The 12,191-nt window shown below is 39.2% G+C and overlaps 2 protein-coding genes and 1 pseudogene across 3 annotated transcripts; 2 read left to right on the plus strand and 1 right to left on the minus strand.

The window, feature by feature from the left end:
- Positions 1-236: 236 nt before the first annotated feature.
- Positions 237-2,853, plus strand: LOC145805233 (uncharacterized). The gene is made up of 3 exons (XM_082900316.1): positions 237-379; positions 1,794-1,804; positions 2,150-2,853. Exons 1-3 carry the CDS (start codon positions 237-239, stop codon positions 2,851-2,853), a joined length of 858 nt encoding a protein of 285 aa, XP_082756442.1.
- Positions 2,854-3,885: 1,032 nt separating this feature from the next.
- On the plus strand, positions 3,886-7,020 carry LOC145806447 (putative pentatricopeptide repeat-containing protein At3g15130 pseudogene; annotated as a pseudogene). The gene is made up of 2 exons (XR_014349588.1): positions 3,886-6,404; positions 6,730-7,020. The product of XR_014349588.1 is annotated as a putative pentatricopeptide repeat-containing protein At3g15130 pseudogene (transcript).
- A 251-nt stretch (positions 7,021-7,271) lies between these two features.
- Positions 7,272-11,849, minus strand: LOC114306754 (FRIGIDA-like protein 4a). The gene is made up of 3 exons (XM_028252040.2): positions 10,766-11,849; positions 8,585-8,760; positions 7,272-8,186 (listed from the first exon to the last, which is right to left on the minus strand). The coding sequence occupies exons 1-3, from the start codon at positions 11,622-11,624 to the stop codon at positions 7,569-7,571; spliced, it is 1,653 nt and encodes a 550-aa protein (XP_028107841.2). The 5' UTR covers positions 11,625-11,849; the 3' UTR covers positions 7,272-7,568.
- Between the last annotated feature and the right edge of the window lie 342 nt (positions 11,850-12,191).

Raw genomic sequence — 12,191 nt, forward strand, 5'->3', positions numbered from 1 at the left:
CAAATAAATGATCAAATATCCCACGAAACCCACACCATATGTAACATTTGAACATTTATTTAATAAAAAATTTGACATTTCTACCATATGTAAGCAAACATCAATCAAAAACTTTGCATAAATGAGATTCGCCATCTCCATTTTTCTGAGTTATATTCTGAAGAAGTGAAACTCATTTTCGATCCAAAGCTTGTGTGTGTGTGTGCGTGTATTCGTTCTCAAACTACATTGCGGGGATGGCGACAAGCAGCAGAGAGGCCAGACGACGTCGCATTGCGGATAGAGGCTCGGATCGCTTGTCATTTCCAAACCCTGCCTTGTTCATCATCTTCGCCCTCTCAATCTCATCATTCAAATCTTTCGCCACATCAATCCACTGGTATTCCCTCCCTCTGTCTCTCTGTCTCTCTCTCTCTCTATGTATATATATTTATATATGTCTAATTATCAGATTGTTAGCTTAATTTTTAACTAAAACGAAAAAAAATGATCCTTTTTTTTTTTCTTCTATGGATTTGTTGCATAAAATTGATGTCCTTGTGATAATTAATATGTTGCAAAGAGAAAGAAGAATAGTTGCTTATGTAAAAACATCTCTAATCATTCATCCCATATTTCATTAAATTTGAGTAAAAATCTGGCCTTTCGACCAGTTGGTCATCCGGCTAAAGTAAATTTTCAATAAATTCATCTCAAAATTGGTTGTCTAGGAACCAACACTTGCCTACAAATTTGATGAAACAATAAACGTTCTCTTTATTTGATGAAAAAAAGTATCACTTACCAAACTGATGAAACAGTTTGAGTACTATTTTCATCGATTTTTCATCAAATTTAATCTGATGAAGGATTGGAGATGATCTAAATCAACTATATGATTTTTATAGTAATTATTTGAGGCCTAAAGTAAGTTGTGGCCAAAAATGGTTTAGAATTTGTGATTTTATTTTTTATTTTTTGTTTTTCAGCTTCGCAGGGGATTATTTTAGTTATAATTTTGATGGGTCATGAACACTTGCCAAACTGGTTAAGAGAAACCAAGTTATTGTGCAATTGTGATTTCCATTTTAGAAGAGTTGGTGGTGAACCCATGGTCAATTCAATGAAATTCTTAATAAGGGAGCATTCTATATTCCAACACACAAATGCTAATAATATGGAGGACTTTAGTTTGCTTTTACTAAAATCATGATTTTTCTAGTTGAAAACTGCTTGAATGCTTGGCAATCCTAAATTGAGCAACTTATTGCACCGACTTTGCAACTAAACTGCAAGCCTTTGTGTTGTCGCAGCAAAGTCTATATTTTGAGACATGCCCTGGACGTAACAGGTGGTTTCAAAGTTCAACAGTTCCCGTACTTTCAAATTTGAACTTGTTCGCTGATATTCGCATGGTTTGCAAGAATTTTGGAATTTAGATGCTAATGTTTCTAGTACTTTCTTATGGCCTTATAGCTAGTTTCCTTTGGTCAAAAGGAGAATAAGAAACAACAGGATTACTTAGACCTTTTAAGACACTAAATCTAAGAGCAGAAACCATGACCCAAAAAATGACGGTCTTGGTTGAAAAACCAAGTAAATTTTGTGTTTGTACGGGTGCAAATCCCACATGGAGCCAAAAACCAAGTGCTTATATTATATAATCATCGCACTAATAGCTTGTGAATCAAATGAAGGTTGAATCACTGAGGTAGTGAAACTGTGTTTGGTGGGGCCACTTCTGGATGGACTATGAATCAATGAGTTTAATGTTTATGATGTTCCTTAGTAGCTACAGTTTGCTTCTTTTGCAGGGTTGAAAGCTGTATATTATACCATGTGTAAATTATTTGCTTGGTGTGGTAGGGAAGTATCTTATGAATTTGTATAGATTGCATAGCAGCAGTTAACTAAATTTTATTGGTTAAAATAATTGCAATCCATTTGGCAGCTGGTTACTTACAATTTGAAATATGCCTCACAAATGTTGTGGGAGATTAATATCTGGATTTTTATGCAGGCTGTAATAGAAAATCTTTAGGATTTCATGCATTAGATTGCGTGGAGTATAGTTTATGCTTGGAATTCAATTTCAAACGTCATGCTGGGGCATGTTGTGTACTTCTTTGACTTGTGTTTTAATATATTTTTAATCCACTTTCGGTTTCAGTCATTAATCTTGTTGATATTGCAGTTTCATACAACGGTGAGGATAAATCCTCTAGTTCTTTGTTGCTGAAGGTTGCCTCTGCCAATGAATCTGGCACCATTGATCGTGGAAGTAAAGAGCAACCATTTTTGCGCAAATGTGAGACAAACATTGAAGCTTTGAGAGTTCTTCCTTGGGAAGTCGATGGCAGAGTAGAATCATCCTGTGTCTCATCGACAGTTCAAAATACATCGATTTCCACTTCTGACTCAGATCATCACGTTGAACCACATGTCTATCGGAGTAAATTTTTCACCCCGAATCAAATAAGTTGTGCCATTGCAGTGTCAGACAGTACCCGCATCTATTGTTCTCTACCAGCAACCATTTTAGTAGTACTTTCTCATGTTGGAGTTCCTGTACTGGGCAGCCACATCGTGAAGAGCACCATATTTTTTGGGCCTTTGTATCTAGTTTTGCTTACCAATGTATCGATTGTGCTAGCACAGCTACTTTTAGGAAAACAGAGACGGTTGGAGCGGATTGAGCAAGAAGCAAATAGTGTCCCTTTGATTGGTGGGTACGGTTTTGCTGAACAAGTAGGCAAGGCATTGGTGTCAGGTTTGGTGTTGCAGAACATAGTGGGTGCAATGTTCATGGATTGTAGTGTGTATGCGGTTGTTGTTGTATGCGGTCTCTCTCTTGTGCACAAATTCCGCTGGTAGGATATTTGGTTGAATAATTTGAATCATTGGCCCTTGATGAGCTAGTTCAACTCCTTGTCTAATGAATGTACTTTCACTCAGGTGTCTTCCTTTCTTTGTAATATATTTTGTATAAGGATTTGAAGGCACCTCCTTTTAGGCCTAGTCATGTATAACATTTATCTTTAATACTATTTACTTTTCTTCTGTTCAAAAAAACCTAGTTCAACTATGCTTTGAATGCACTTTATTTTTCAATTTCTGTACATTTCCCCCCCTAAGCATGGATTCAAGTTTATGTAATTTTCTTTAGGTTTCAACTTTGTGTTGAATTCGCATTTGAAGGGACAGTTTTGTAAATCAACTTGTATCTATCTATGTTATAATCGGAGTTTCTATTTGCATACCACATATCTTCGGGCTTTATTTAGTAGTCTAGAAGTACAATATAACATTGCTTACGTGATACTCTAAACCAATTACCTAGTTAGTGTGTTATGATTTTTTTATTGGCTGGGATTACTATATAGACAATGACATGATATTTATATCTTCTCAATTCACATCATTTTTTCAACTAATTATGATCATGCTCCTTGAACGAATTTCTAAAATGCCCTCATCTTCTATTCCCACATCCCCATCATCTTCTACCTGAAACCCAACAACCACCCCATCCTCACGATGCCGAAAATTGCCTTTGCCACCACCATTCCCAACCCTCTACCAGCATGCCACCATGGAAACAGGTAAGAGACGTAGTTAGGAGGGAAGGGGCGCCAGTGGTGGAAATGGCGGCAGGAAGTTACAGGTGGTTTTAAGCAATATGTTAGGGTCAGGGTTAGAATATTGGAAATTAATTTATTATGGAGAGTAAATGGTGTCAATTGAAAAAAAAAAAAAAAAAAAAAAAAAATCAAAAATTAAAAATTTGTGTTTGGTGTTTGATTATATTGTTTATTTTTATTTTGTTTTCAGAAAACATGAAAAACTTGTTTTAAAATTTTTAATTTCACACAAAATAAAAACGTATATGACTTTTTCATTATTTATTTTGTTAGAAACCACAACACTACAACTAGCAATGTTCAAGCAACTCATTTGGTTCAACCTCTGCATCTCTCGAAACAGCTCAATTGCTTCGCTAGCTCTACTATGATTCGCTGATCCTCCAATCATTCTACTCCATCAAATACCACCTCTTTCCGACATTTTATCAAACAACTGCCAAGCTTGATACATTCTTCCGGATTACCCAAACAAAGTCCTCTGCAAAAACCCATTTCTATCTGCACAAAAGCGAAACCATTGATCAACAAAGATTGCCACCGAGGTCTCGATGGATTTTATAATTGTTAGTTAATAATACACTGAATTTCTGTTTCATTGATGATTGAGAGGCAAACATTAGCTAAGCTCCTGAGGAGCTGTTCAAAAAATTGGTTTATTGATCAAGGACTACAAGCCCATGCAGCTGTAGTGAAATTGGGATATGGGTTTGACATGATGCTAAGCAATAACCTTATAGACATGTATGGAAAATGTAGTAGAATGGACATTGCTTGTGCTGTGTTTGATAGAATGCTTGAAAGAAATGTTGTTTCGTGGACTGCATTGATGTGTGGTCACTTGCAGCAGGGTAATCCCAAAGGGTCGTTACAGCTTTTTTGTCAAATGGGGTATTCTGATGTTGATCCCAACGAGTTTACTTTCTCGACAAATTTTAAAGCTTGTGGGTTTTTGAGTATTATTGAGAATGGAATGCAAATTCACGGCAACTGTGTTAGAACTGGATTTGAATGGTATCCTGTGGTGGGAAATTCTATTGTGGACATGTACTCGAGATGTGGAAGAATTAGCGAAGCAGAGCGAATGTTTGATCTAATGCCAGTTAGAAGCCTCATAAGTTTGAATGTGATGATAGCAGGATATGCCCTTGAAGGAATGGGAGACAAAGCATTACTTCTGTTCCAGAAAATGCAAGAACAAGGACAAGTGCCAGACGAATTTACACTTACAAGCTCTTTGAAAGCTTGTAGTGGTATTGGTGCGATTCAGGAAGGAAGTCAAATTCATGCTTATTTGATCGCAAAAGGATTCCCGCTCTCTGTTCAGACAACTATAGCAGGTGCGCTTGTTGATTTGTATGTGAAAAGTGGGCACTTATTTGAAGCACAACAAGTATTTGATCAAGTTGAACGGAAGAGTGTGATATCATGGACTGCCCTAATTGTGGGTTATGGTCAAAAAGGAAATCTAATGGAAGCCATGGATTTGTTTGGGCAGCTTAGGGAAAGTAGCATTCGGGTAGACGGTTTTGTTCTCTCGAGCATGATAGGCGTGTTTGCTGATTTTGTTTTGGTAGAGCAAGGGAAGCAAATGCATTGTTGCACAATCAAAGTTCCATCTGGTTTGGACATATCGGTAGCCAATTCAATTGTTGATATGTATCTGAAATGTGGGTTAATAGAGGAAGCAGAAAGTCATTTCAGTGAAATGCCTGAAAGAAATGTGGTTTCTTGGACCGTTATGATTACGGGGTATGGCAAACACGGTCATGGCAGAGAAGCTATACAACTCTTCAAGAAAATGCGGCTAGATAATGTTGAGCCCGACGGAGTGACTTACTTGGCTGTCCTCTCAGCTTGTAGCCATTCTGGACTAATTGAAGAAAGTCAAGAATTCTTTTCAAGATTGTGTGAGGATTGTCGAATCAAACCTAGAGTAGAGCACTATGCTTGCATGGTTGATCTACTTGGTCGAGCTGGACACTTAAAAGACGCTAAGAGACTTATAGAGAACATGCCGCTAAAACCAAACGTTGGGATATGGCAGACATTGCTTAGTGCTTGTAGAGTACATGGGGAGTTGGAAATGGGGAGAGAAGTAGGAGAGTTACTGTTCAGATTGGATGGTAACAATCTAGTCAATTACGTTTTGATGTCAAATATCTATGCTGATGCTGGCTACTGGAAAGAGCATGAGAGCGTGAGAGAATTGGTGAAGTTGAAAGGGTTGAAGAAAGAAGCAGGACAGAGTTGGGTTGAGATTGACAAGGAGGTTCACTTCTTTTACAATGGAGATGAGACGCACCTGCTTACAGAAGAAATCCATGAAGTTTTGAAGGAAATGGAGAGAAGGATAAAAGAAGAGACGGGTTATGCTTATGAAATGAGATTTGCATTGCACGATGTTGAAGAGGAATCAAAGGTGGAGAGCTTGAGATTTCACAGTGAGAACCTGGCAATTGGGTTGGCATTAGTTCACAGTGGGATACAAAAGGGGGGAAGAATGATTCGAGTTTTCAAAAACTTGAGAGTTTGTGGGGATTGTCATGAGTTCATCAAGGGCTTGTCAAGGATTTTGGACAAGGTCTTTTTGGTAAGAGATGCCAATAGGTTCCACAAGTTTGAGGATGGGTTTTGCTCTTGCAGAGATTATTGGTGATTCGGATTTGGTTTCTCCAATGGCTGAAACGCAACTTTGGGGAAGCCTTGCAGTTTTGCAGACGGATACAGTCCCATGTTAAGTAGCAAAGAGAGATTGAATAGAAAGCTCAAAAATTATAAGAGGTGAGGAAACTTCTCTCAGATGCCAGTGGTAATCTAAGTGGGAAATATGTATGGCTGTAACGTCTAAACTAAAGACTCGCATCTCTATATACTGGTGACAAAATCAAATATGTGCATTGGTTTGTTCGACTTACTTGTTTTAGAAATTTGAATGTCTTTTCCTTGCACAGATATATCTAACTGTCAAGACATTACGTATATATCACCTCAATTTTGATTGCTTTGATTAATCAAAAAGGCAAAAGCATATTTTCACATATAGATATCCATATAATTTTACATAAAAATTATATGAATATCTAGTACTAACAGTGCAGATCCTCAGGTGTGGACAATTGTGGTTGATGGATCTCGGACAGCAGCAAAGTGTAGAGCTGGTGCAGCATGGGTTTGCCACAATGAAGAACAAGTAAATGTTCAACAAGAAGTCACAATACACTATCTTCCCTCTCCATTGGTGGCAGAAGCTAAAGCTTGTGTGGATGCACCACAATGATCATTGACTAACATGTGTGTTGGCATTCACAGATTGCCAAGTCCTGGTTAATATTTTGAATGTCAAATGTGAACCATATTGGAATATTAGTTGCACAATTAATTATTGAGCACATCAAAACTATCTGTAGGTTATTTAATGTTTTTATGTATATCTAAAGTTTCCAGATCTGTAATTCTGCCAGTCCGTGAGCTAGCTAATCTGTAAACGCTGATACTACATAATGTTATATAATTTTCTGTTTCCACAAAGGGGACGAAAAAAATCTTCAAAGCACCAGCAGGTTATATTTTCCCAATAAAATACACCAACTTCAAGTTTACTTGTGATCCTGCAATAGAGTTTCTGTTTATTATCCAAACAGGGCACAATAAAGCAATGCAATTTATAGATAAAGGCCAACAATTCAAAACCCAGTGAAGCAATAGCAGATATCCAGCAACAGCATTTCATAAGATCACAAAACATCTGATGTTAGAGAAACACCATCTATATGACGGTGGTTAAAGTCATTATTTCTACCCAAAAAAAAAAAAAGAAAAAAAAAAAAAAAAAAGAAAGAAAGAAAGAAAAGGAAATAGCTATGATTCTCAGCCTCGAGTTCTTGAAATAGTAAAACTAAAAACCTGAGCAGAGAGTATATAAATTATCCTCATCCCTACCACACACTATTGGGGGTATGGTGGGTATGCAGGTCCAGCTGCAGCACTATAATCATACGTACCGCCATAATTCGTCTGTCCTGCATATGGTCCCTGCAATCCATATGATCCACCTGCCCGAGCCCCAGTAGCTCCGATGTCTTGAGTAGCAAATGGGTACTGTTGAGGAAGGGCAGCAGCAGGGCTTTGAGTGAGAGCCCCACCATATCCCGGTCCATACGAGGCTGCTGTGCCAGGACCACCCTCATACACGCTGTGGCTGGCGGCATAGTTGTATGGTGAGGAAAATCTGCCAGCTGCTGCGGTGTGATGTGGCTGGGGAGGGGGGTTCCTGGGCCGGAAAGATGGGGAGGCATTAGAAAATCTCCCCGCCTTGGGTGGCCGGTGAGACGGTGGACCACCACCACCCCTGCTGCTGCCACCGCCACCGCCACCTCCATGGGCCCGCTTGTTAGAGGGCTTGCTTGTGGATGTCGCACTCTTCTTCTTTTCTGCCTTGATCTTCTCCAGCTGCGTAACTCGCTTCCTTAGGCTGTCAATGCCGAACTGTGATTCAAGCTTGTGGTCTTCCACACATTTTATGATAGCTTTGGTGGCATTCAACTCCAAGTTGTTGGCCTCTTCCTGAAAAATCAGAGACATATAAAAAGAATTCAATGACTTTCAAATTTAGTGTCAATGCACAGTCCATATAGTTGATGACAATGCCAAAAACACAAAACAGTTAGGGCATTTGTACAACCTATGCATATAAAGTGTTCCATTTGTTTTAATGAAGTGAATGTGGCACAAATTTGATCCTCAATTACAGCATCATGTCTAAATATTCTAAAATTTATAGAATGAAAAAATCAAAAGTAGTCTTTTGCAAAATGCTGTGAGGGGAGAAAGAAAAGAAAAAAGAAAAAAATAGACTTGTCTCAAATGAGAAGGAAAATGTCATTATGGAGTCCAAAACTTCCATTATTTATCAGTAATGGCTTTCAACAATAAATAAATAAAGAAGATTCAGTTCAACGCACCACTGCAGCCATGCCAAAGTTTCCTTTCTTTGATATGTTATTGGCATTTTTCCTGCAATTTCTGAGACATGTCCTTAGTAGCGCAAGTGGAGGAAACTGCTCTGTTAAGCCAGACTCGGACACAAAATAAATAGCCTCAATCTCCTTCCCATTCTTCACCAACTCATCAATTATATCTGAGCAAGAAAGCAGATGAGTTTCATCACGATATTCAATCAATCAAATTCAATTTCAATTTCAATTTCAAAAACTAAAAACAGTGCCCCTAAAATAGGGGTTTAAGGTTACAAGATTGTTAATAGAAAGTATAAAGCTCGATCCACCAATTCTTTGCCAGTTTTCAAATTTATGCTTATTCACCAAAATATACAAGTGTGTGTTGATAATCACAAAGAAATTAAACTATAAAAAAGGTCTCAAATATAAACAAGTTTGATATGGTGTCACCAAGATCACAAAAAAGTAATAATAATAATTTCAAGGTGAAGATTAAGCCTCACTCATTTATATCACGAGCAAGTTCAAGCAAGTCTGTTTCAGCCAACCCAAATTTGAGCTTCAGTAGCCTCATTTTTATATATATCGTACAAGACTGCTAATTAAGCCAAGTCACATGTCATTCAGCTTATCAGCTTAGCACTTTTTTACCATGAGCCAATCTTGAGTAAGACTAGCAATGCTGGCTAACAAGCTCAAGTAGATTGGTTCTCCTAGCATGTGTCACAAATGTCAATGCATTTCTTTAAAGTTCCAGATATGGACTTCATGTTTGATTGTGAACTCAAGTGACTAACACGGTAGCTTAACTTTAGGAAATCTTGACGTACTTTATTAGAGAATTGGAGTATTAAACTTTGTCCAAAAGGACAATGTGAAAAGGAGCACCAGAACAATTTCTGCAGCTTAAGGAATATAGATCTACCTATTACCTTGTAAATCTCTAACATTTACTTGACATACAGAAGCAGTGAACAAAGCACATCAATATAGAACTTCTACTCAATAAGATTCCAGAAAATTTTGACATGCAAACTATCTACATCCTTAAGCAAATTAGCTGTGCTTATTTAACATTTATTGACTCATATTATTAATAAATTTTATGAATTGTACAAAAAGTTGAACCTGAATAGGCGAGAGATTTTAGTGCAAACAGTTCATGTGCTGCTGAAATGATGGCACTCACTTCATTTGAATTGTTTATGCACACTAGAAATTTTTTCTAAGGTAGTTCAAGTGCTAGGTGAAAAAAAAAAACAAACAAACAAACAAAAATGACAAAGGGTCAAAAATGGTAGAACTGTCTTTCCTTCTCAAGCTATGATGGAGGTAGTGATGATTATGGAATTAGGGCAACATTGTTGGTATTTGGTGGTTATGTAGGCTAGTAGTGCTTGCAACAATCAGCAAAACACCTACCTCATCAGAGTCCCTCCTTTACCTCCGCCGCAATCTGCCCAACCCCACCACCTCTTTCACCGCAGCCACCCACCACTAAAACCCCCTAGCTGATTGGTGGAGAGAGCGATATAGAGAGAGAAAATTTACCAGCCAATCATGGCCACCACCATTGCTCAGTCATCACCCCACCAGCCACCAGTACTGGGGGCAAATTGTCCAACACTTTATCTTCACCAAATCCCCTGCTCCCGAACACCAGCAGCGACAAACCATGGCCATCACCACCACACAACAGCTGGTACCAGCTACAACCACAGTACCAATTGCACTCTCTACCCTCCACCTTAGATACACAGCATAACAATACACTTTTCTACAGCCACCACACTAAAACCCAAGGCCACACCATTCACACTATTGCAGTGGCACATACCACACGGCCACAGGATATCACCCACAACCATGGACCCCTCACTCACGGCAACCACTGCACCCAGCATACATGAATTGCAACGCCCTGCAACCTCCCACTCATGGCACAACTGCCAACCACCATGGCAGCCCATTAATTCGCAGGGTATGTGGCTATATTTCTATGATAAACCAACTTTTTTGCTTATATGGCCTTTAATTCACAGGGTTAACTCATCACTCCCACCAACATTTCTCCGTTCAAAACAAAGAGCACATGTACATAAATATATTTTCATGTGTATGTATACTGAGATTCCGTATATAAATAAATAAAAATGTAATGAGGTTTCAGATGGAGGTGAATACCTTTCATTTTGTCCCCAAAACCCAAAGCCACTGCAAGCTTAGCCATGTCCCTCCTCGCCGCAAATTCCACAACCAATTTCCTCAAATACTCCTCCTCAAACTTCTCCTTCAACCCAAACCCAACCACCATCTGCAAAAACATGGTGGCCTCCCCTGCCCCAACCCCGCTCTCTCCGCCGCCCATCACTCCCCTCCACTTCTTCAAAACAACCGCCGCCTTCTCCCTCACGCTGCTCGCCACACCACCATTTCCGCCACCGCCCGGCTCCACCAGCGGCACCGCCACCTGAATCAACATCCCACAAGCCCACCTCCTGTCCGCCATCCCAACCTTCCCCTCCACCTTCATCTCCACAAACTCCTCCACCGTATCCAGCACCAGCCTCATCGCGTCCACCGATTCCTCCACCGCCGCCGCGATCTCCGCCCTCAGCGCCACCGACTCCTTCCTCTTCGCCAACAGAAATCTCACCAATCCCTTCGAATCCATCCTCCGGCAACACATTCTCAACACCTCCGACAAACTCCTCTCTCCTCCGCCGCCCTCAGCCTTCTCGATTTCCGAAATCGCCGCCTCTTTCTGCTCCTCGATGCGGGCCGCGGCGGCGGACTCTCGCTCCGGAATCGAATTCTCGCGATTTTGGAGGGATTCGAGGGTTTGCTTGGTATTGGCATCGAAGGCTTCGATTTGGGAGTCTAGGGTTTTCGATTTCTGAGAGAGAGATTGTTCTAAGGATGAGAAATGGTCGGTTAGGGTTTTATGGAGCTGAGTGATGGTTGTGAGGAGGGTTTTGCGGGTCTCGAGCTGGTTGAAGAAGTTTTTGAATCGATCAGTGTTGACTGCGCAGTCTGTGGTCATCTTGATTGGTGGTTTGTTTGTTTGTTTGTTTCTCGGGAAACACTGAGAAAAAAAAAAAAACCCAAAGCAACAAGGAAATGAGAACGTCGACAGTGTGTGTGTGTGTGTGTGTGTGTGTGTGTGTGTTTTCAAAGAGAATCGTTACAGGGTAATAGAACGGCGATAAGGTGCAGCGCGTCCTTGAAAGGATGTGTTTAGCAAATTGGCAGGTAGATAAAAATAAATAAATAAATAAATCTCTCCGCCGGTGTAATTTGGACGGATTGAATTCGAACGATTCGAACTCAGTCAGAATTTTTTTAAGATTTGGACAGGATATTTTTAAATTTGGTACGAGTTTAGCTAAAAATTCAAAAATCTGAATTAAATTTGAACGAGTTTGGACAAAGATATCCAACAACCTGAGCAACCTGAAACCCGAATTATACATATATAGATATATAAAAATATTAAATATATATAAATTATTAGCCATTACATGATATTAAAATAATTTAAATTATTAAATAATATTGAATGTATATTATATATACAAATAATATAAAATCTTACTTTTTTTTTATTATT

This window comes from Camellia sinensis, chromosome 13 (genome assembly GCF_055761805.1).
Source record: "Camellia sinensis isolate YWXY chromosome 13, ASM5576180v1, whole genome shotgun sequence".
Lineage (NCBI taxonomy): Eukaryota > Viridiplantae > Streptophyta > Magnoliopsida > Ericales > Theaceae > Camellia > Camellia sinensis.

Excerpts from the sequence above, each read along its gene's own strand:
- LOC145805233 (XM_082900316.1), top strand. The coding sequence starts at position 237 with ATGGCGACAAGCAGCAGAGAGGCCAGACGACGTCGCATTGCGGATAGA.
- LOC114306754 (XM_028252040.2), bottom strand. The coding sequence starts at position 11,624 with ATGACCACAGACTGCGCAGTCAACACTGATCGATTCAAAAACTTCTTC. Across the intron at positions 8,761-10,765 it reads TTTTGGGGACAAAATGAAAG|ATATAATTGATGAGTTGGTG; the intron begins GTATTCACCTCC and ends TTTCTTGCTCAG. Across the intron at positions 8,187-8,584 it reads ACTTTGGCATGGCTGCAGTG|GAAGAGGCCAACAACTTGGA; the intron begins GTGCGTTGAACT and ends CTGATTTTTCAG.